A 25,045-nucleotide genomic window follows, 5' to 3' on the forward strand; every position below is an offset into this window, starting at 1 on the left:
CAGATTGGAAGGCCTCAAGGAGAGAATTGGAGGAGAGGAACTTGAGACAGGTAGTTTAGACAACTCATTCAAGGAGTTTGTAGAGGAATGGTAGGAGGGAGATTTGTAGAGGAATGGTAGGAGGGAGATGGGATGATAACTGGGGCAGAAGATGGGGAGGAGGTAGTAATAATGTAGTTTCAGTGGTGAACGTAAGATTCCTGAGGAATATCAGGAGAAATTACAGTATGCTTAGTACAACCTGTACAACAAATCAGTGTCATTCAATGTAGTATGGACTCCATTTGAGCTACTCATTCATTCAGTGTCAGTCATATTTATTGAGTACTTTCTGTTTACAGAGCACTGTACTAAGCTCTTGGTAGGTACAATTCTGCAACAGAGACAATCCCTACCCAGCAGTGGACTCACAGTCCAGAAGGAGGCAGACAGGCAACACAACAAAGCAAAGCAAGTAGAGAAAAACATCAGTAACATCAGTGTAAATAAATAGAATTATAAATATATACACAACATTAATAAAATAAATAGAACAGTAAATATGTACATATATACACAAGTGCTGTGGGGCTGGGGGTAGAGCAGAGGAAGGGAGTCGGGGTGATGGGGAGGGGAAGAAGAACAGAGGAAAAGGGGGTTCAGTCTGGGAAGGCCTGGAAGAGGTGAACTTTCAGGCTTTGAAGGGGAGAAGTGTGCTTGTTCGGCAGATTTTGTGAGGAGAGAGGGCATTCCAGGCCAGAGGTAGGTTGTGAGCCAGAGATCGACAGTGGGACAGGCTAAACTAAGGTACAGTGAGGAGGTTAGCGGTAGAGGAGCGGAGTGTGCGGGCTGGGCTGTAGAAAGAGAGAACGGAGGTGAGGTGGAAGGGGTGAGGTGATGGAGAGCTCTGAAGCCAATAGTGAGGAGTTTCTGCTTGATACGAAGGCTGATAGGCAACCACTGGAGATTTTTGAGGAGGGGGGTGAGATGTCCAGAGCGTTTCTGTGGAAGGATAATCCAGGCAGCAGAGTGAGGTATATACTGAAGTGGGGAGGCACAGGAGGTTAGGAGATCAGGAAGGATGGTGGTGCAGTAAACCAGTTGGGATATGAGGAGTGAATGTACTAACATGGTAGTGGTTTGGATTGGAGAGGAAAGGGTGGAGCTTGGCAATGTTGTGAAGGTGAGACCAGCAGGTTTTGGTGGCGGATTGGATATGTGGGGTGAATGAGAGAGCGGAGTCAAGGATTCATTCATTCATTCAATCATTTATTGAGGGCTTACTGTGTGCAGAGCACTGTACTAAGCGCTTGAAGCAAACAAGGAGTAAGTTTGGATATATCTCATTTGAATATAACATCAGTATGGGAGTGTTCACCTTAGTTTTCCTCTAAGAGGCTTTTACAGGAATTCTAACCCTGCAGTTGAGGAAACCTGCATGCAATTTTAAAAGAGAATGCACTTGCTATTAAGGCAGGCAGTAATGCCTTAAAAGAAATATCTTTAAAAACATTTAATTTTAGTTCATATATGCCAAACATCTCTAAAATGCACTCTTTCCTCCTTATCCATACTACTGCTATGTTGATCCAACCACTTATCCTATCACATCTCAATTATTGAATTAGCCTACTGCTGACCTCACTGCCTCCTGTCTTTCCCTACTCCAATCCTCACTGTGCTGCCCAGATAATTCTTAAAAACAGTTCAGTTCACATATCCCCATTACACAAGAAATTCCAGTGGTTGCCCATCTAGGCGGTCAGTCAGTCATATTTAATCAGCTCTTAATGTGTGCAGAGCATTGAACAATGCTCTTGTACTAAGTACTAAGTACAAGTACATTGTACTAAGCACTTGGGAGGGTATAGTACAACAATAAGCAGACACATTCCCTTTCCACAACGATATTACAGTATAAAGGAGGAGATAGATATGAATATAAGTAAATAAATAAGTGACAGAAATATACATAAGTGCAGTGGGGCAAGGAATGGAATGAGTAAAGGGAACAAGTCAGGGTGATGCAGAGGAAATGGGAATGTTTTGGCCACAGCTGTTCAGGAATGAAATATCAGAATTTATGTGGGTGGTCAAAGGCAATGGTTCCATGCCAGTGGAGAGGTATCAGTGTCCTTGGGCAGATCTGTGTCCCAGGAGATGGTCAGTGTCCATGCTGGTTTTTGGTCTCAGCAGAGGGATCTCAGTGTCCTTGGATAGGTCTCTGTCATGGTTGATGATCGATGTTGCATGCCACTTTGAGGACTCTCAACAGAGAGATTTCAGTGTTTTCGGGCAGGTCTGTCCCAGGTGACAGTGCATAACACATTAAGCACTTAACAAATACCATTAGGACAAAAAAGGGGACAAAATGAGGGTGTAGTTGGGCGAGGCTTTGTGGGGAAATGCCATTTTAATAAGCCTTTGAAGGTGGGGATTATGGTGGTCTTGAGATTTGAAGGGGAGTGTTCCAGACCAGAGGCAGGACTTGGGCAAGGGGTCGAATGAGGTATAGATGAGATCAAGGTCATTTAATACGATTGACTGACTGAATGGGCAACCACTGGACTTGGTTGGCATTAGAAAACTGAAGTGCGCAGGTTGGTTGTAGGAGGAAATCAGGGAAGTGAGGTAAGAGGTAAGAGGCCTTAAACGAAACATCATAGTGTAGTAGAAAGAACATGCCCAAAACAAAACTCCTCATATCCCACCTAAACCCTGTCCTCCCCTGATTTTCCTGTCACTGTAGACAGCACACCACCATCCTCTCTGCCTTTCAAGTCTGTAAACTTGACTTATCCTAATATCTCTCATTCAACCCCATATTCAGTATGTCACAAATTCTATTCAGCCCTCTCCATCCAATCTGCTAAACTATTGACTTCAAAGCACTCAATCACTTAGCCGTCTCCTACTTCACCTCGCTACCCTCTTACAGCCCAGCCTGCACTCTTTGCTCCTGTAATGCTAATCTCACTGTTCCTTGATCTCATGTAGCTTGCTGCTGATCCCTCTCCCATGTCCCATCTCTGGCCTGAAATGGCCTCCCCCCTTAAATCCAACAGACAATTATTCTCCCCACTTTCGAAGTCTTATTAAAGGCACACCTCCTCCAAGAGCATTCCCTAAATAAGCCCCCACTTTGTCTTCTCACACTCCATTCTACATCACCCTGACTTGTTCCCTCTTTCTTTCCCCTCCCAGCCACATAGCACTTATCAATCAATCAAGAAATCAGTCAATCATATTTATTGAGCGCTTACTGTGTGCAGAGCACGTACTAAGCACTTGGGAAGTACAGGTTGGCAACATATAGAGACAGTCCCTACCCAACAGTTGGCTCACAGTCTAAAAGGGGGAGACAGAGAACAAAACCAAACATACTAACAAAATAAAATAAATAGAATAGATATGTACAAGTAAAATAAATAAATAAATAAATAAATAAATAAAGAGATATGTACAAACATATATACATATATACAGGTGCTGTGGGGAAGGGAAGGAGGTAAGGTGGGATGGAGAGGGGGAGAGGAAGGAAGGGACTCAGTCTGGGAAGGCCCCCTGGAGGAGGTGAGCTCTCAGTAGGGCCTTGAAGGGAGGAAGAGAGCTAGCTTGGCGGATGGGCAGAGGGAGGGCATTCCAGGCCCGGGGGATAATGTGGGCCAGGGGTCGATGGCGGGACAGGTGAGAACGAGGCATGGTGAGGAGATTAGCGGCAGAGGAGCAGAGGGTGCGGGATGGGCTGTAGAAGGAGAGCAGGGAGGTGAGGTAGGAGGGGGCGAGGTGATGGACAACCTTGAAGCCCAGGGTGAGGAATTTCTGCCTGATGTGCAGATTGATTGGTAGCCACTGGAGATTTTTGAGGAGGGGAGTAACATGCCCAGAGCGTTTCTGGACAAAGACAGTCCGGGCAGCAGCATGAAGTATGGATTGAAGTGGGGAGAGACACGAGGATGGGAGATCAGAGAGAAGGCTGATGCAGTAGTCCATATGGGATAGGATGAGAGCTTGAACGAGCAGGGTAGCGGTATGGATGGAGAGGAAAGGGCGGATCTTGGCAATGTTGCGGAGCTGAGACCGGCAGGTTTTGGTGACGCCTTGGATGTGAGGGCTGAATGAGAGAGCGGAGTCGAGGATGACACCAAGGTTGCGGGCTTGTGAGACGGGAAGGATGGTAGTGCCGTCAACAGAGATGGGAAAGTCAGGGAGAGGGCAGGGTTTGGGAGGGAAGACAAGGAGTTCAGTCTTGGACATGTTGAGTTTTAGGTGGCAGGCAGACATCCAGATGGAGATGTCCTGAAGGCAGGAGGAGATGCGAGCCTGGAGAGAGGGGGAGAGAGCCGGGGCAGAGATATAGATCTGGGTGTCATCAGCGCAGAGATGATAGTTGAAGCCGTGGGAGCGAATGAGGTCACCGAGGGAGTGCGTGTAGATCGAGAACAGAAGGGGACCAAGCACTGAACCTTGGGGAACCCCCACAGTAAGAGGATGGGAGGGGGAGGAGGAGCCTGCAAAAGAGACTGAGAATAAACGACTGGAGAGATGAGAGAACCAACTTATGTACAACTTATGTATGTATCTGTAATGTATTTATATTAATGTTTGTCTTCCCTTTGGACCTTAAGGTCATTTTGGGCAGGGAATGTGTTTACTTATTTATTGTTCAATCAAATTTATTCAGTTGTATTTATTGAGCACTTACTGCATGGCCTAGTGGCTAGAGCATGGGCCAGGGAGTCAGAAGGTCATGGGTTCTCATCTTGGCTCTGCCACTTATCTTCTGTGAGACCTTGGGTAAATCACTTTACTTCTCTCTGCCTCAGTTACCTCATCTGTAAAATGGGGATTGAGACTGTGAGCCCCATATGGGTTTGGGACTGTGTCCAACGTGATTTAATTGTATCCACCCAAGTGCTTAGTACAGTGCCTGGCACATAGTAAGTGCTTAACAAGTACTATAATTATTATTAATATTACTTTGTGCAGAGCACTGTATTAGGCACTTGGGAGAGTACAGTACAACAGTAAGCAGACACATTCCTTGCCCACAATGATCTTACAGTTTAAAGTTACATAGTACTCTCCTGAGCACTTACTAGAGTGCTCTACACCCTGTAAGTGCTCAGCAAATGCAAATGAATGAAAGAATGAATGCATACATGCATGCTATGATAATCCCAGCACTTATCCTATCCAGTCTTAATTACTCTGTCATCCACCTTGCTTGGCTACTGTCCTCCCATCTCTTCCTGTTGGTCCATATTTCACTCTACTGCCAGGATCATTTTTCTACCATCATTAATGTATAGACATGAATACAAATAAATGATTTGTAATATATAATTCTTGAATATGTGTATAAGTGCTGTGGAACTGACGGTAGTGGGTTGAGAGGAGGTTTGACTATCAAATGCCAAAGGTCACAGATCCAAGTGCAGGAGGGAGAAGGAGCTGGGAAAGAAAGGGTTTAGTTAGGAATGGCCTTTTGGAGGAGATGTGACCATAATAAATGCTTTGAAGGTGGGAAGATTGGTGCTCTGGCATATTTGAATTGGGAGGGAGTTCCAGGCGAGGGGGAGGATATGGGAAAGGGTGTGGCAGTGAGGTAAATGCAATTGAGGCACAGTGAGTAAACTGATGCTAGAGGAGTGAAATGTGTGGCCAGGGCTTTAATAGGAGATTAGTGAGGTGAGGTAGGAGGGGGCAAGCTGGTTGAATGTTTTAAAGCCAACGGTAAAGAGTTTCTTTTGGATGCAGAAATGGATGGCAACCCCAGGAGGTTCTCAAGTAGTGGGGAGACATAAACAACTTTTTTTTAGAAAAATGATCTGGGCTGCAGTATGAAAAATGGTTAAATCCAGGCAGTATCAGTACTGTATTAGGAAGCCCACTTGGAGGGGTGGCAGGTTGGCCTATGAAAGAGAGGTCTGTGACTGCATTCAGCTGAAACAGAAGACCATTTAGCCTAGAAATCAGTATGTTTAAAGCCCAGATCATCTAAATACATTTTTCTGAAGGATTTAAATCACTCCATGGATTGCTTCAGGTTTTACTGCCTATTTAAATAATATGCCAAGGCATTTTTTTACACTAATCTTTACTGAGATTAGCAAAGAAGAAAACTGCATTGCCTATTGAAAAGAGCATGGTTCTGGGAGTCAGAGGACCTAGATTCTAATCCTGCCTCCACTGCCATCTGCCTGGTAACCTTAGGCAAATCACTTAACTTCCCTGTGCCTCAGTTCCCTTATCTGCAAAACGGAATTGGTATCAATACCATTGGCCCTTGTACTTACGCAGCATTGCCTAGTGGCTAGAGCCTGGGCCTGAGATTCAGAAGGACCTGTATTCTCATCCTAGCTCCATCACTTATATACAGTGTGACCTTGGGCAAATCACTTACCTCATCTGAAAAATGGGGATTAAGATTGTGAGTCCCATGTGGGGATAGGGATTGTGTCCATCCCAATTTGCTTTTATCCACCTCAGCACAGTATGAGCACTTAACAAATACCATAATCATCACCATCATCATTAAGGCCTAGTGCCCCATATGGGGACTGATTGTCTTGTATTGATCCCAGTTCCCCAGTTTGTAGTACAGTGCTTGCCTCATATTAAGCAGTCAGCAGATATATCATCATCATCACCTTCATCATCGCGTTTCACAGCTAGTGGACCACTGCTCTCTCCATCTGCAAGATTCTTCTAAAATTTGCATCTTTTCCACCCTACCTGCCCTGGTTAATCCTCCTATCCTGTTCTCCCCAGTCTTCCTCTTCAGCACTTTTGCATGACTAAACATTTGAGTTTTGGCATGCCCTCATCACCTTTCTCCCTAAGTAGTACAGAGATTCGTATCTTAAAATTTTGTTGCTTTCTCCTACTTTTAGTTTGTTCTAGTGACTGCCATCCTATTCCCCACCACCACTAGTGTAAACTGAAGGCATGAACCTTTTCTATTAAAACTACTGCTTAGTAAAGTGCTCTGCGTAAACAGTGCTCAAAATTATTAATTGATTGATATCTTGATTATTATGTCCAACTGGTTTCTTTTTATTGGCTTATCTGATGATCCTTTTTAGTTCATTCATTCATTCATTCAATCGTATTTATTGAGCGCTTACTGTGTGCAGAGTAGACTTCATTGAAGTTTGTATGACTAAGGGTTTGTGTGCCCTTTCTCAACATTTAGGTGTCCTTAAAGCAGTAATGAGTAGCAATGAATGCTTCAAATGTGGGCGCTCTGGCCATTGGGCTCGGGAGTGCCCTACTGGAGGAGGTCGTGGCCGTGCAATGAGGAGCCGTGGTAGAGTTGGATTTACTTCTGCAAGAGGTATTTATTTGAATCTTTAAGATTCAGACTTCCTTTTATTTTGAAATTAAATATTTATTAGTGTTTCTAATCTCCTGACTTTCATTTTTGTTTTCATCTGAAATAGGTTTCCAATTTCTTTCTTCATCTCTTCCAGACACCTGTTACCGATGTGGTGAGTCTGGTCATCTTGCAAAGGATTGTGATCTTCAGGAAGATGGTAAGAATTTTAACCTCTTTTTGGTCTTCTGGCTTGGAACAACCTTCCTTCTCATCTCCGTGAGACAGTTATTCTTCCCCACTTCAAAGCCTTTTTGAAGGCACATCTCTTCCAAGAAGCTTCCCTGACGTAGCCCTCTTTTCCTCTTCTTGTCACCCCAACTTGCTTCCTTTACTCATCCTCTCTCTCAGCACCGGAGCACTTACGTACATATATGTAATTTATTTATTTATATTGTCTGTCTTATCCTCTTCCGTAAACTCTCTGTGAGCAGGGAGTGTGTCTGTTTATTGTTTTATTGTACTCTCCCAAGTGTTTAGTACAATGGTCTGCAGGGAGGGAGGGAGTTAGTTATACTTTTTAACCTTAAAGGAATTGAAAATTATTTAGCACCTAGTAATTGAACTTGGGCCTAATTTAAAATTAAATTTTGCAGTCAGTCACTGTATTTATTGGACACTTAACAAGGTTTTATAGCCTTTGTTTTGTTTCTTTCATTACTGTTGAAGCCTGCTATAACTGTGGTAGAGGTGGCCACATTGCCAAGGACTGCAAAGAGCCCAAAAGAGAGAGAGAGCAGTGCTGCTACAACTGTGGCAAGCCTGGCCACCTGGCTCGTGACTGTGACCATGCTGATGAGCAGAAGTGCTATTCATGTGGAGAGTTTGGACACATCCAGAAAGATTGCACCAAAGTCAAATGCTATAGGTAAGTCTCTCTTCTCTTTCTTTCTTTGGAATTGTTTTCTTACATGGTAGGTAAGGATTTAATTAAAAATTCATGATATTCTTAATCTCTTCACAAAAAGCTGGTTAATTTTTAAAGTAACCCAGGACAAGGTGAGTTGTTGAGAATTTTGCTGTACTTTGACTACCAACGTTTGTTGGGAGGGGGGGTTCCTTAAGTATATGAACTTTTTTGAGTATTACATTAAATTTGGAAAGGTAGATTAGAGTTCTTTTAAGTAGTTTCAACAAGTTCTGTGAGGACAAAGGATGAAGTGAACTAATCTTTACTGGAACAATGAGTGAGTAATTCTCCAACTCTTGACCATGACTTTTTTCCCTCCATTGTGTATTGGAAATGTGCACTTAATTTTTTGATCTCTTACTGGAGGAGAAGGAAGTCTAAGGTGTACATTCCAGATTTCAGAGGCTGCTCATAAGACATGTGAATATGTTTCGGTCCTTCTTCATTGTCTTTTGGTAACTCTGTCTTCTCTAGGCTTTTTGTGTAAATTTGTCAGTTAAAGTTGGGATTATTAATCGCTTTAAGATAGGTACGTGGTTGTAGCTAGGGATGATGATGGAGTCTCCCACCAAAAACAATTATTGAGGCTCTGTTCTGTTGCTTCTGGTGTTGTAAGAGGCTGAGGTGTAAGGTACATGGCTGACTTGCAGGCCTTTGCATTCAGGGATTAGTATTGGATGTCTGTAGTACTTAAACCACCTTTTGTTAAGCGTTTTTCCTTCCTTGCAGCAATGCATTTATCCTCAAGGGGCTGAGTAGCTGAATGACCAAGAGGCCAGTTCCCAAACCACAGCCTCCAGCCTGCAGGTAGAATGCCCATTCCATGCCTTTTAATACATAGGGCAGCAGGCCCATGTACCATATACATTGCAGTGAACATCACTGGAACAAGAACAGAACATTGACTGATGAAATTTGTGACAGTAGAGAGGAGTAGCTTTGTTCCAGAGCTTTGACTGCCACTGCATAATGGAGTTATCTTTTGATGTTAACAATCTTTCCCAAGACAAATTGGTGAAGAATTTACTGAGTAAAAAGCCCCAGTATTTGCTTACTTGTTTGTTCATACCCCTGTTGTAATAGAAGCAAAAATTGCAAGGATAAGAGAGTACAGTTGACTCAGAAAACTTTGAGCATTGAAGTCAGTTCTTTCCCTCAGGTTCTTGGTCCGCAAATCATGTCAGAAACACTGTGGCCATGGGTGAGAAATGACAGGAGGAGGGGGCAGATGGATAAAGCGTAATGTGACATAATGGATAAAGCACAGGCCTGGGAGTTAGAGGGACCTGAATTCTAATGCCAGCTCTACTACATGTTTGCTATGTAAACTACTCTGTCCCTAAAGTACTTCATCTATAAAAAATGGGGATTAAGACTGTGAGCTCCATGTGAGACAGGGACTGTGTTCAACCTGATTAGCTTGTATCTGTCTCAGCACTTAGTAAGGTCTCTGGCATATAATAAGAATTTAAAAAATACCACTTAAAACAGTGCTGCTGTAAGTCCTTAGTCACAAGTCTTCAGGGCAGTGGTGTGTTATAATTGTTGACTGTTGGTCAGAGTGACAATAGTGCCCATATCTTTCTCAGAATGCATGTAAATCTTCAGGGATTGTGAGAGACAGAAAGGAAATAACTCATAAAAATAACTATTTCAACATAAGCTTGTTCTTCAGGTATTACCAAGTGGTTATCTATCGCAGTAGTAAAAAATCTAGGAAGAAATCTGTGATTCTTGTTTCATTAAACATCATATATTTTAAGGTGTAGGTACTGTTTTGAATGGAGAATGGGGATCATTGTAGAGAGGGACCTAGGCAAGCGTCAGTATACTGGTATTGAGTAAAGAGAAGGTAAGTTGAGAAGTTTGGAAGCTGTACTACAATGAGGAATTGGTGATTACAGGCTATTGTAAAAGAGAGAAAAAGCAATATGGTTTACTGGAAAGAGTCCAGGACTGGAAATCAGGAGATCCGGATTCTGATCGTACCTTCCACTTTTCTGCTGGTCACTTAGCAAATTTCCTACTGTGTAAAATTTAAATTAAATTCCTGTTTTTCTTTCCTTTTAGACTATGAGCCCCATTAAGGACAAGGGATGTGTGTGGTCTGACACAGTTTAGCAAAGTGTTTAGCTTATTCCAAGCACTTAGAAAATACAATTATTGTTGTTTGGAAGGAGAGTAGTATGTTGGATGGAAATGGAAAAGTCGTGAAGAAGAGTGAGTGGGCTTATGATGGTCAAGGATTTACGTTTTAAATATACAGAGCTAGAGGTGCTGGTGAGCTTAAACAGATGATTTTGAGGTAAGAGATTTTATAGCAGGAGAAAAGTCATAGCAAGTGAATAGAGATTGGGAGCCATTTGCTAACATGGTAGCTACAGCTGCTTGAGATTAATGCTTCACGGGTGAATACTGAAGAAGAGAGTAGAGCCTTATAATAATGTTGGCATTTGTTAAGTGCTTACTATGTGCAAAGCACTGTTCCAAGCCTTGGGGGGCTACAAAGTGATCATGTTGTTCCACGGGGGGCTCACAGTCTTAATCCCCATTTTACAGTGAGGTAACTGAGGCTCAGAGAAGTTAAGTGACTTCCCCAAGGTCACACAGCAGACGTGGCAGAGCTGGGATTCAAACCCATGACCTCTGACTCCAAAGCCCGTGTTCTTTCCACTGAGCCAAGCTGCTTCTCTGTAAGTTCCTACTGTTAGGGGATGAGATGGAATTGGAGCCAGCTTGATTGAAAAGGAGTGACTTGTAGAAGAACCAGGTGAGTCCGATATCAATGAAACCAAGGTGTGAAAGTTTTTCAAGGAGGAAGATTATTTGTGAGCTCTTAATATTGAAATAAACTAATAGTAATTTAATTAAGGACAGTATTTTAGGAGGCTCAGACATGTTTAAGACCACCCCTGGAATGCTTTTTAAAATATTAATGCTATTTAAAATACAAACAGGAAGACAATTATGATGCTGAGTGAATGCAGACCTACTTTCCCACTAGAAGTTTTAAGGAAAAAAATGTTTAAATTAAGAATTAAAACATGAAGGTGGTAATTGCTTCGCTGCAAAATGGGGACTGCTACAACTAGAAATAATTGAAGGAGAAATTGTGTGGTGATACAAAGGCAGGGTTTGAGTGGGAAGATAAGGAGCTTTTTAAATGAGACTCAGCTGCTCCCACTTGGGGGAATCCCGGGATTGAATGGGCAAATGCTAACAAGTTATTAGCTGCTATTGGGTGAATGTTAGCAAGTCATTAAAGTGATAAACGTCTTTAGATGTTGCCAACTTGGACTTCCCAAGCGCTTAGTCCAGTGCTCTACATACAGTAAGCACTCAATAAATACGATTGAATGAATGAATGAATGGTAGTGATGCTCAGTGTTACCCAGAGTTTGAACAATACTTGAGAAATTGATGACTGACGGACCAGCTCTTTGATTCAGTGTGTCTCCCAATAAATTCTCCTTCACTGACAGTGCAATGGTAAAATCAAGTCAGGTTGGCCTCAGCCCAGATTCACACTCTTAAAAATGCCAGGCACAAGACCCCAGATCCTGGGTCCTGGGGGAAGCAGTTGCAGTTACACCGGCAGAGCGGGTCATTAACGGGGCAGAGGCATTGTGGATTTGGGGGTCGCCTTTTGGCGGGAGCCCACACTGACTGGTTGAAAAAGGACTTGCCGGTTTCCTTCCGCCACGGCCGGGTAGCTTCCCGGGCTGCCCTCTCTTCTCTCCCTCCATGCCCATCTCCCAAATCTCAGGAACCAGAATTTCTGAGGTGGGTGGGAGCTTCTTTGATCTAGGGTTCTCACCTGCTTCAAGGGCTTTTTATTCATCCTTCTGCTCTCCCAGCATTCCTAGTATTTCTGGAATGTTTCTCTCCCCCCGGAACGTTGCTGCTTTTGTTCCCTTGCTCTGTCGGAGGGCTGGGTCTGAGCATCACCCTCAGAATAGAAGCAGCATGGCTCAGTGGAAAGAGCCTGGGCTTTGGAGTCAGAGGGCATGGGTTCACATCCCAGCTCTGCCAGTTGTCAGCTGTGTGACTTTGGGCAAGTCACTTAGCTTCTCTGGGCCTCAGTTACCTCATCTGTAAAATGGGGATTAAGACTGTGAGCCCCCCGTGGGACACCCTGATCACCTTGTAACCTCCCTAGCGCTTAGAACAGTGCTTTGCACATAGTAAGCGCTTAATAAATGCCATAAAAAAAAAAGCAACATGGCATAGTGGATAGAGCACGGGCCTGGGAGTCCGTGGATTTCAGTCCCGGCTATACCACTTGTCTGATGGATGGTTTTGGGCAAGATCCCGTCTGGACTACTGCACTAGCCTTCTCTCTGATCTCCCATCCTCGTGTCTCTCTCCACTTCAATCCATACTTCATGCTGCGGCCCGGATTATCTTTGTCCAGAAACGCTCTGGACATATTACTCCCCTCCTCAAAAACCTCCAATGGCTACCGATCAATCTGCGCATCAAGCAGAAACTCCTCACCCTGGGCTTCAAGGCTGTCCATCACCTCGCCCCTTCCTACCTCACCTCCCTTCTCTCCTTCTACAGCCCAGCCCGCACCCTCCGCTCCTCCACCACTAATCTCCTCACTGTACCTCGCTCTCGCCTGTCCCGCCATCGACCCCCGGCCCACGTCATCCCCCGGGCCTGGAATGCCCTCCCTCTGCCCATCCGCCAAGCTAGCTCTCTTCCTCCCTTCAAGGCCCTGCTGAGAGCTCACCTCCTCCAGGAGGCCTTCCCAGACTGAGCCCCTTCTTTCCTCTCCCCTCGTCCCCCTCTCCATCCCCCCGTCTTACCTCCTTCCCTTCCCCACAGCACCTGTATATATGTATATATGGTTGTACATATTTATTACTCTATTTATTTATTTATTTATTTATTTTACTTGTACTTTTCTATCCTACTTATTTTATTTTGTTGGTATGTTTGGTTCTGTTCTCTGTCTCCCCCTTTTAGACTGTGAGCCCACTGTTGGGTAGGGACTGTCTCTATGTGATGCCAATTTGTACTTCCCAAGCGCTTAGTACAGTGCTCTGCACATAGTAAGCGCTCAATAAATACGATTGATTGATTGATTGATTGATTGACCCATGTGGGAAAGGGACTGCGTCCAGCCTGATTAACATGTACCTACTCAGTGTTTAGTTCCACTGCTTGGCACATAGTAAGCACTTAACAAGTACCATAATTATTATTAATTGTTATTTGTTCTCTTTGATTTGGTTCTCTCATCTGTAAAATAGGGATTAAGACTGTGAGCCCCAAGTTGGACAGGGCCGGGATCCAACCCAATTTGCTTGCATCCACCCCAGTGCCCAGTTCAGTGCCTGGCACACAGTAAGTGCCTAGCCAATGCCGCAATTATTATCATCATCATCATCATCAATCAATCAATCAATCAATCGTATTTATTGAGCGCTTACTATGTGCAGAGCACTGTACTAAGCGCTTGGGGAGTACAAATTGGCAACACATAGAGACAGTCCCTACCCAACAGTGGGCTCACAGTCTAAATGGGGGAGACAGAGAACAGAACCAAACATACCAACAAAATAAAATAAATAGGATAGAAATATACAAGTAAAATAAATAAATAAATAAATAAATAGAGTAATAAATATGTACAACCATATATACATATATACAGGTGCTGTGGGGAAGGGAAGGAGGTAAGATAGGGGGATGGAGAGGAGGATGAGGGGGAGAGGAAGGAAGGGGCTCAGTCTGGGAAGGCCTCCTGGAAGAGGTGAGCTCTCAGCAGGGTCTTGAAGGGAGGAAGAGAGCTAGCTTGGCAGATGGGCAGAGGGAGGGCATTCCAGGCCCGGGGGATGACGTGGGCCGGGGGTCGACGGCGGGAGAGGCGAGAACGAGGTACGGTGAGGAGATTAGCGGTGGAGGAGCGGAGGTTGCGGGCTGGGCTGGAGAAGGAGAGAAGGGAGGTGAGGTAGGAGGGGGCGAGGTGATGGACAGCCTTGAAGCCCAGGGTGAGGAGTTTCTGCCTGATGCGCAGATTGATTGGTAGCCACTGGAGATTTTTGAGGAGGGGAGTAATATGCCCAGAGCGTTTCTGGACAAAGATAATCCGGGCAGCAGCATGAAGTATGGATTGAAGTGGAGAGAGACACGAGGATGGGAGATCAGAGAGAAGGCTGGTGCAGTAGTCCAGATGGGATAGGATGAGAGCTTGAATGAGCAGGCTAGCGGTTGGGATGGAGAGGAAAGGGCGGATCTTGGCAATGTTGCGGAGCTGAGACCGGCAGGTTTTGGTGACGGCTTGGATGTGAGGGGTGAATGAGAGAGCGGAGTCGAGGATGACACCAAGGTTGCGGGCTTGTGAGACGGGAAGGATGGTAGTGCCGTCAACAGAGATGGGAAAGTCAGGGAGAGGACAAGGTTTGGGAGGGAAGACAAGGAGCTCAGTCTTCGACATGTTGAGCTTTAGGTGGTGGGCGGACATCCAGATGGAGATGTCCTGAAGGCAGGAGGAGATGTGGGCCTGGAGAGAGGGGGAGAGAGCCGGGGCAGAGATGTAGATCTGGGTGTCATCAGCGTAGAGATGATAGTTGAAGCCGTGGGAGCGAATGAGGTCACCAAGGGAGTGCGTGTAGATTGAGAACAGAAGGGGACCAAGCACTGAACCTTGGGGAACCCCCACAGTAAGAGGATGGGAGGGGGAGGAGGAGCCTGCAAAAGAGACTGAGAAAGAACAACCGGAGAGATAAGAGGAGAACCAGGAGAGGACGGAGTCTGTGAAGCCAAGGTCAGATTGCGTGTTGAGGAGAAGGGGGTGGTCCACAGTGTCAAAGGCAGCTGAGAGGTCGAGTAGGATTAGGACAGAATATGAGCCGTTGGATTTGGCAAGCAGGAGGTCATTGGTGACCTTTGAGAGGGCAGTTTCCGTGGAATGAAGGGGACGGAAGCCAGACTGGTCGAGGAGAGAGTTGTTGTTGAGGAATTCTAGGCAGCGCGTGTAGACAACTCGTTCAAGGAGTTTGGAAAGGAATGGTAGGAGGGATATGGGACGATAACTAGAAGGTGAGGTGGGGTCAAGAGAGGGTTTTTTTAGGATGGGAGAGACATGGGCATGTTTGAAGGCAGAGGGGAAGGAACCAGTGGAGAGTGAGCGGTTGAAGATGGAAGTTAGGGGAGAAGGGATGGAGCGAGAGATTTCATAAGATGAGAGGGAATGGGGTCAGAAGCACAGGTGGCCGGAGTAGCACTTGAGAGGAGGGAGGAGAGTTCCTCTGAGGATACCGCTGGGAAGGATGGGAGAGTAGCAGAGAGTGTTGAGAGCCGGGGGGATGGAGAAAGGGGGGGAAGAGACTTTGGGGAGGTCGGACCTGATGGATTTAATTTTGTTAATGAAGTAGGAGGCCAGATCGTTGGGGGTGAGGGAAGGAGGAGGGGGAGGAACCGGGGGCCTGAGAAGGGAGTTGAATGTACGGAAGAGCTGGCGGGGGTGATGGGCATGGGTGTCAATAAGGGAGGAGAAATAGTTTTGTCTGGCAGAAGAGAGGGCTGAGTTAAGGCAGGAAAGGATAAACTTGAAGCGAACGAGGTTGGCATGGTGTTTAGACTTTCGCCAGCAGCGTTCGGCAGCTCGAGCATAAGTGCGAAGGAGGCGGACAGTGGCAGTGATCCAGGGCTGTGGGTTAGTGGTGCAAGAGCGGCGAAGGGAAAGGGGGGCGAGTGAGTCTAGCTGAGTAGAAAGGGTAGAGTTGAGAGCAGTAATCTGATCATCAAGATTGGGTAGAGAGGAGAGGGCGGCGAGGTGGGGTGTGAGGCGCTCCAAAAGATCATTATTATTATTATTTCCCCTAGAATGTAAGCTTGTAGTGGGCAGGGAATGTGTCTGTTTATTGTTAATAATAATGTTTGGTATTTGTTAAGCACTTACTATATGCCAGATACTGTACTAAGCACTGGGGTGGATACAAGCAAATTGGTCTGGATGCAATCCCTGTTCCACATGGTGCTCACAGTCTTGATCCCCATTTTACAGGTGAAATAACTGAGGCACAGAGAAGTGAAGTGACTAGTCCAAGGCCACACAGCAATAGGTGGCAGAGCAGGGCCTAGAACCCATGACCTTCTTACAACCAGGCCCGTGCTCAATCCACTATATCATGCTGCCACTGCTATATCGTACCTTCCAGGAACATAGTTCAGTGCTTTGCACACAGTAAGCACTAAAAAAATACAATTGAATGACATTATTATTATTATTATTATTTTTACTACTGTTATTATTACCATTGTTACTATTTTTATCCTTGAGTGAGAAGTTCCTGCATATCTATTTACAAAAAATTTGCTCCATGACTGTGTATCCATTGCAGGACTTATTCCTGGCCACAATTTGCACAACCAAATCTGCCCTTAGCTCTGCTGTCAGGTAATTTGTTTCTAGAACCTGGCATGTTTTCCGCTTTGCCCTCCTTGCGTCAAGATTTTTTGCAGGGCGATTGTTTGAAAAGGAAAAAAAAGCTGCTGCTTTTCTCAGGCCATCATTCTCAGTTTGCTGTCCCTATCCAACCTCTCTTCTAGTGATCCGCAGATTCACACCTTCAACTCTGCAATCTCCACTTAAGTAAATCCCAGTGGTTTGCACCCCCAAACCCTAGCCCTGGACCACCTCCACAGTAAACTTCTTCTGCTTATTTGCTCGTACAGCCTATCTCAAACTCATTCTCACCTGCCCATCCCTCCATATTTTGTGCAAAGTCCTGCACCAAGCGCTTGAGGCAGAACTGTACAACAGAGTTGGTAGATACCTTTGGTGACCACCAGCTTACACTGTAGAGGGAGAGGCAGATATTGATATAAACAAATAAATTATGGGTATATACATTAAGTGCTGTGGGATTGAGTCTGGACTGAATGTCAATTATCATTATGTGTTATTTTATTGTTGTACTTGTAAAGCACTTATGTGTCAAGCACTTATGTGTCAATCAATCAATCGTATTTATTGAGCGCTTACTGTGTGCAGAGCACTGTACTAAGCGCTTGGGAAGTACAAGTTGGCAACACATAGAGACAGTCCCTACCCAACAGTGGGCTCATAGTCTGAAAGGGGGAGACAGAGAGCAAAACCAAACATACTAACAAAATAAAATAAATAGAATAGATATGTACAGGTAAAATAAATAGATAAATAAATAAATAAATAAATAAATAAATAAATAGAGTAATAAGTATGTACAAACATATATACATATATACAGGTGCTGTGGGGAAGGGAAGGAGGTAAGATGCGGGGGATGGAGAGGGGGACGAGGGGGAGAGGAAGGAAGGGGCTCAGTCTGGGAAGGCCTCCTGGAGGAGGTGAGCTCTCAGTAAGGCCTTGAAGGGAGGAAGAGAGCTAGCTTGGCGGATGGGCAGAGGGATTGGGGGCATTCCAGGCCCGGGGGATGACGTGGGCTGGGGGTCGATGGTGGGACAGGCAAGAACGAGGTACGGTGAGAAGATTAGCGGCAGAGGAGCAGAGGGTGCAGAGTGGGCTTCTGCCAGAGGAGCTGAGTCTGTGGCCCCCCATTCCCCTCGATCTCATAGAGGACATTGTTGAAGAGGGCGACGCCATACTAGGCCTCGTAGAACTGGAAAAACTCTCTCAGGATCTTTCCTGTTTTCTCTGCTATGTGCTGGCGCCGGCCCTCGTCCAGGTGCATGGACGGCGCGTCCCCCATGATGGAGTGGACATGGGGAGCAGGACCCCCCAGGACGGGCGGGGCGCACAGCTGCCTCCTCCGGCCGGGCCGGGGTGGGGCTGTGCGGTGCGCGCTGCCCCCAAGCCTAGGCCTCGGAGCTGACGTCCTGGGAAACCCACTGCCAGTACCGCCGCTGCCTTCTCGCCCCAAGGGCCTCTGAGGAGGGTGACTGAGTCCTCGGGGCGCGCCCAGGCCGAGAGCAAATCAAGGCAACACAGAAGGGAGTAGGAGAAGAGGAAAGGAAGGCTTAATCAGAGAAGGCCTCTTCGAGGAGATGTGCCCTCAGTATGGCTTTGAAGGAGGGGAGAGTAATTAATTGTCTGTGGCGTGAAGGGGCCCCGAAGCCAGATTGGAGGGGGTCAAGGAGAGCACTGGAGAGGAGGAACTTGAGACAGTGGGTTTAGACAACTCACTCAAAGACTTCGGAAAGGAATGGAAGGAAGAGCATGGGGCATTAGCTGGAGGGAGCTGTGGGGTCAAGGGAGGGATTTTTTAGGATGGGGAGGCATAGGCACATTTGAAAATACTGGGGAAGAAGCCCCTGGAGAGTGTTGCCTACTTATACTTCCCAAGTGCTTAGTACAGTGCTCTGCACACAGCAAGCGCTCAATAAATACAATTGATTGATTGATTGATTGAAGAGCTGATGATGGTGGTTAGGGAGGGAAGAAGACGGGGCAAGTGTTTCGATAAAGTGCAAAGGGACAGGGTCAGATGTGCAGGTGGAGGGGGAAGATTTTGAGAGAAGGCAGGAGATCTTCTCTTGAGGTACTGCTGGAAAAGGTGGGAGAGTGAAGAAAGGGCAGGAGGAGGGAGGGACTTGAGATGGGCAGGGACACGCACTGTTCCAAATGCTGGAATAGGTTGTCCCACAAGGGGCCCATAGATTGTCTAAACAGGAGGGAGTACAGATATTTAATCACTATTTCAAGGTTGAGGAAAATGAAGCACAGAGAAGTAAAATGACTTTCCCAGTGTCACACAGCAAGCAGTGGCAGAGCTGGGGTTGGAATCCAGGTCCTCTGACTCCAGGTGCTTGCTGCTTCTCTAAGTGCTCAAAGAGTAAAGATCCAAGTGCTTAGGTATTGTAGAAGGGAGGAAGTCAGGTAAAAGAGTACTTAATTGGGGGAAGGCCTCTTGGAGTCTGGAGCATTGGAGTCTTGGGGTCCTCTAATCTGTAAGCTCCTGGTGAGGTGAGGTAGGGAAGGAGCAAGGTGACTGAATGCCTTGAAGCCAATGGGTGAGGAGTCTTTGTTTGATGTGGAGGTGGATGAGCAATTACTAGAGTTTTTTGAGGAATGAGGAAATGTGGCCTGATCATTTCTGTAGAAAAATGACCATTCATTCAATCATTCATTCAAACGTATTTATTGAGCACTTACTGTGTGCAGAGCACTGTACCAAGTGCTTGGGAAGTACAAGTTGGCAACATATAAAGATGGTCCCTACCCAACAGTGGACTTACAGTCTAGAAGGGAGAGACAGAGAACAAAACAAAAAATATTAACAAAATAAAATAATTAGAATAAATACGCACAAATAAAATAAATAAATAAATAAATAGAGTAATAAATACGTACAAGCATATATACATATATATAGGTGCTGTGGGGAGGGGAAGGAGGTAAGGCGGGGGGGATGGGGAGGGGGAGGAGGGGGAGAGGAAGGAGGGGGCTCAGTGTGGGAAGGCCTCCTGGAGGAGGTGAGCTCTCAGTAGGGCCTTGAAGGGAGGAAGAGAGCTAGCTTGGCGGATGTGCAGGCCGGGGGGATGACGTGGGCCGGGGGTCGACGGTGGGACAGGCGAGAATGAGGCACGGTGAGGAGATGAGCGGCAGAGGAGCGGAGGGTGCGGGCTGGGCTGTAAAAGGAGAGAAGGGAGGTGAAGTAGGAGGGGACTATTGACCAATTCAGCAGAATGAAGTATGGACTGGAATGGGGAAGAGACAGGAGCTTGGGAGATCAGCAAGGAAGCTCATACAGTAATCCAGGCAGGATAGAATGAATGATGGTATTATTGTGGTAACAGTTTGGATGGAGAGGAAAGGGCATATTTCAGTGATTTATGAAGAGGGACCGACAAGATTTAGTGATGTATTGAATATGAAGGTTGCATGAGAGGAGTCGAGGATAACACCAAGGTTATGGACTTGGGAGACAGTAAGGATGGAGGTGCCATCTGCAGTGATGGGAAAGTCATGGGGAGGACAGGGTGGGAAGATAAGGTGTTCTGTTTTGGACATGTTAAGCTTGAGGTGGTAGGAAGAAACTCAGGTTGAGATGTTTTGAATGTAGGAGGAAATGTGAGACTGCAGAGAGGAAGGGAGATCCGGGCTGGAGATGCAGATTTGGGAATCGTCCACAGAGAGGTGGTAGTAGAAGTCAAGGGAGCAAATGAGTTATCCAAGGGCGTGGATATAGATGGAGAATAAAAGAGAACCCAGAACTGAACCTTGAGGGACCCCTCACAGTTTTGGGGGTAGGAGGTTCTACAGTGTGACCTTATAGTAAGCAGGGAATGTGTCTGTTTATTGTTATATATTGTAATAATAATAATAATGATAATGGCCTATGTTAAGCACTTACTATGTGCCAAGCACTGTTCTAAGTGCTAGGGGGTGGGGGAGAAATACAAGGTAATCAGGTTGTCATACATGGGGCTCACAGTCTTAATCCCCATTTTCCATATAGGTAACTGAGGCACAGAGAAGTTAAGTGACTTACCCAGAGTCACACAGCTGACAAGTGGCAGAGCCAGGATTAGAACCCATGACCTCGAATTCCGAAACCTGTGCTCTTTCCACTGTGCCATGCTGCTTCTCCCGGAGGCTTAGCATAATGCTTTGAACACAGTAAGCACTCAGTAGATATGACTGAATGAATGAATGAATTAATGATGTTCCCAATGACGCCTCTGCCACCCACCTTCTATACCTCCTCAACTCCACTGACCTCGTGCTCCACCCACCTCACCCACACAGAAGTTCTAAATTTATAAGTTCTAAGTTTATACATTTTTGAAGGGCAGCAACTATGCCACTATCACAGTGAAAAGCAGCATGGTGAAGCGTGGTAGAAGGAACATCGTAGCATAGTGAATAGAGCACAGGTCTGGGAGTCAGAAGATCATGAGTTCTAATCCCGGCTCTTCTTCAAACCCTTACTGATGGCACATCTCCTCCAAGAGGACTTCCCAGACTCATCTTCCAGTCCCATCTGCATCACCCTGAGTAACTTGTTCTTGAGGAGTGGGGAAAAATGGACTAAATTGTTTTCTAGAAGAGTGAACTGGGCAGCAGAGTGAAGTATGCTGGGCAGCAGACTGAAGTGGGATAGGAGGCAGGGAGGTCAGCAAGGAGGCTGATGTGGTAAACAAGGTGGGATAAGATGTGAGTGAATTAATGTGATAGCAGTTTGGATGGAAAGGAAGGGGCAAATTTTAGTATTATGGAGGTTGATCGTAGAACTTGGTGACAGATTGAATATGTGGATTAATGAGAAAGACAAGTGTAAGACCAGGTTTACAAGTTTGTGAAACAGAGGATGATGGTGCTGTCTGCAGTGATGGGAAAGTAAGGGGGAGAACAGGGTTTTAATGGGAATATAAGGAATTCTGTTCTGGGCATGTTAAATTTGAGATGTCGGGAGGACATCCAGGTGGAGATGTCCTGAAGGCAGGAGGAACTGTGAGAATACAGAGAAAGACAGATCAGGGCTGGAGGTGCTGATTTGAAAATTATCTGTGTTGTAATGTTAGCTGAAGCAAATAAATTCCAAGGGGTGAGACCCTTCAGTTCAAGAGACTCTGAACTGAGACTTGAGGGACCCTCACAGACGATGGGAGGCAGAAGAGGAACTTGGAAAGAAATTAAGAAGGCCAGGGACTTTGGAAGAGAAATAGGGAAACACAGTGTCATTGAAGCCAAGGTTGGATAATGTTACCAGGATGTGACTATTTATTGTAGTATTGTACTTTCCCAAGTGCTTAGTACAGATTACCCCATTCAACCACTCTTTCCAGTTGCTTTCCCCACTTTTAAGCTCATCCACATATGCCCTATCGTAAAAATTCCCGTCCTTGACCTCATGAACCTCATACCAAATTTGAGTGAGTTGTCTACAATCACTGCAACAACCACTTCTGCTCCTCCAGCTCTCTCCTTGACTACCTGCAACCTGGCTACCATCCATTCAACTCCATGGAAAAAGCCCTGTTTAAGTTAACCAATGAATGACTTCCTTTTGCCAAACCTAATGACCATTACCCCACCCTAATTCTCCTTGACCTTTTCATTGCCTTATTCATTCATTCATTCATTTATTAAATCATATTTATTGAGCATTTACTGTGTGCAGAGCACTGTATTAAGGGCTGGAAAGTATAGTTCAGCACTGGGCCATCCCCTCATTCATTCATTCATCCATTGACTCATTCGGTCATATATATTGAGAGCTTACTTACTGTTCAGAGAACACTGTACTAAGTGCTTAGGAGAGTACAGTACTACAATAAAAGTATTTGGGAGAGTACAGTGTAATAGCGTTGGTAGAAACGTTCCCTGCCCAAAGTAAGTTTACAATCTAACAGGGAAGGCAGACATTAATATAAATAAATAAACTACGGATATGTGTACTGAGGGGCTGAGCTGAATATAAAATGCTCAAAGTGTTCAGATCCCTGTAAGTACTTTCTTCTTGGTGCATCCCATGTTCAATTCAGTGTCCTTTGTGTAATCTTCAAATCCCTGTTTGAAGATTGGATTGGGCATTAGGGTTCACATTCCTTCATCTTGTTGCAGTCTCAGGCTTCTGATGCAGAGAATTGTGGCCACATTCCAGACTACAGGGGGACCCAGGGAAACAGTGTCCCCTTCCCCTGGCAAGGTCCCAGGTCCCTGGACTACAGGTCTGAGGAACAGGGCAGGGAGAGATTGATGTGCTGATAAGTGTCTTTTCCTCTTGGCTAAGTCCCAGGCTTCTGGTGCAAAGACTGGGGATTAGGGGGTCAGATTCCTTCTCCTTAGCTTGGTCCCCAGACCCTGGCATAATCTGGTGGAGCTGGGTGATCAGCATCCCTTCCTATGGCTTATTCCTATGCCCTCAGCGTGCGGAATGGGGAGTGGGGTTAGAGCCCTTCAAAAGGAGCTTTTTGAAATAATATTAAGACAGATAATTGTCTTAGTGAAAGAGTTGATAATTTCTATTTTTTTTGAGCATCATTGAAAAATCCTTAATTTCTTTTTCAGGTGTGGTGAAACTGGTCATGTAGCCATCAACTGCAGCAAGACAAGTGAAGTTAACTGTTATCGCTGTGGCGAGTCAGGGCATCTTGCCCGGGAATGTACTATTGAGGCTACAGCTTAATTATTTTCATGTTCAGCTTCTCCTTCTGATTGGTGGTTATATCTTAATTGTATCGTAATTGTCGAAAAGATGCTATTCTTTTGTCAAAGGGTTTTTACCTACCATGTAAACATAAAGGGGTGGAAAATTCAACATTTTGTCTTTTAACTGCAAAAAGATACATGTTTTAGTGGTAAGAAATGTTATGGATTTTTTTAAATTAAAGAAACTACCCCTTCTCTAAGTCATTGTTAAAAGAAATGAATGGGAAAATAGACTCAGGCTAATATAGTATTTGTAATGCCTTGAATGTGAGCCCATTCAGAAGGGAAAAACCTATTCTGGAAGTGCTAGAACTTCCAAATAAGTTTGGATAATTATGGCTTTTTAAAAAGTATAGTATTTGTTAAGCTCATACTAAACACAGAGAAGCAGTATGGCGAAGTGGAGAAAGCATGGGCCTGGGAGTCAGAAGATCATGGGCTCTAATTCCGGCTCTCTCACTTGTTTGCTATGTGACTTTGGACAAGATGCTTCACTTTTCTGTGCCTCATTTACCTCATGCGTAAATTGGAGATTGAGACGGTGAGCCCCATGTGGGCAAGGACTGTGTCCGAGCCGATTCGTTTGTTTCCACCCCAGGGCTTAGTACAGTGCCTGGCACATAGTAAATACTTTACCAGAATTATTATTATTACTATGTGCCAGGCACTGTTCTAAGTGCTGGAAAAGATACAAAGTAATCAGATTGTACACAGTCCTTCTCCATCGTATCCCCATATTGTGACTAGGGAAACTGAGTCACAGAGAAGTTCAGTGACTTGCCCAAGATCACATAGCAGAAAAGTTACAGAGCCGAGATTTTAGAACCAAAGTCCTGGTTCCCAGGCCTGTGTTTCTTCCATGAGGTCATGTTGTCTTGGATTTTCTGCTTTCAATAAATGTTTATACCGTTTAATCACATTTGTTATCATCTTATGTACATTATGTAAGTGGTGAAAGGAAGTGCAAGCATTGGTCATTCTTTAACTGAATATGGGAGAGAGAGAAACTAAGAACAAACCAGAGGTTTAACAACTCTTGTATTGCTGGTGTTGGCAATACAGACAGTGCTGGGAAGTCTAAAATTATTTTCAAAAACAAATCTGAAATTAAGGATTATTATTACTACTCAAGGACCACAACTTGGATCTTTTCAGAAGTTTCACTGAAGGACAGTTTTACATAAACCAATATATTTTTGTACAGTTTATAACTTACTGAACTGTGGAGTGTCAATTACTTTTATTTAGATTTTAAATTCAAGTGGTAATAGCATTTGAAGCTGGATAATAATAATTATTATTATTAAGTGATTACTAATGTGCCAAGCACTGTTCTAAGTGATGAGGTAGATACAAAGTAATCATGTTGGACACAGTTCATGTCCCACATGGGGCTCACAGTCTAAATCCCCAGGCAAAGAGAAGTTAAGTGACCTGCCCGGGGTCACACAGCAGACAAGTGGCAGAGCTGGGATGAGAACCCACACTTTGTGACTTCAGCGCCCATGCTCTTGTCATTAGGCAAGAGTTATTCTTTATTTCAAAGTTTCATTATTGGACATAGCAAAAATGTCAAATTAAAAAGGAATTTGAAGGGAAAGTGCTGACATATTGGATTTTTAAATGATCTTCTCTTAAATAGTTAAAATATAAAACCCAGAAAATATGT

At 44.9% G+C, this 25,045-nt stretch overlaps 1 protein-coding gene across 3 annotated transcripts in view; it reads left to right on the forward strand.

The window, feature by feature from the left end:
- The window catches only part of LOC119946739 (cellular nucleic acid-binding protein-like), a 37,345-nt gene extending 13,551 nt beyond the window's left edge, over nucleotides 1–23,794 (forward strand). Inside the window, exons 2-6 of one of the 3 annotated variants that reach the window (XM_038768174.1) lie at nucleotides 7,178–7,318; nucleotides 7,425–7,517; nucleotides 8,024–8,225; nucleotides 8,997–9,074; nucleotides 23,236–23,315. In XM_038768174.1, coding sequence (XP_038624102.1) covers nucleotides 7,195–7,318; nucleotides 7,425–7,517; nucleotides 8,024–8,225; nucleotides 8,997–9,030 — 453 coding nt within the window. In that variant the 5' untranslated portion in view covers nucleotides 7,178–7,194 and the 3' untranslated portion in view covers nucleotides 9,031–9,074; nucleotides 23,236–23,315. Of the gene's footprint in view, nucleotides 1–7,177; nucleotides 7,319–7,424; nucleotides 7,518–8,023; nucleotides 8,226–8,996; nucleotides 9,075–23,235 lie in introns of all 3 variants that reach the window. The other 2 variants (XM_038768171.1, XM_038768172.1) reach the window with 2 other exon arrangements.
- The last annotated feature ends 1,251 nt before the right edge of the window (nucleotides 23,795–25,045 follow it).

This window comes from Tachyglossus aculeatus, chromosome Y3 (assembly GCF_015852505.1).
Source record: "Tachyglossus aculeatus isolate mTacAcu1 chromosome Y3, mTacAcu1.pri, whole genome shotgun sequence".
Classification (NCBI taxonomy): Eukaryota; Metazoa; Chordata; class Mammalia; order Monotremata; family Tachyglossidae; genus Tachyglossus; species Tachyglossus aculeatus.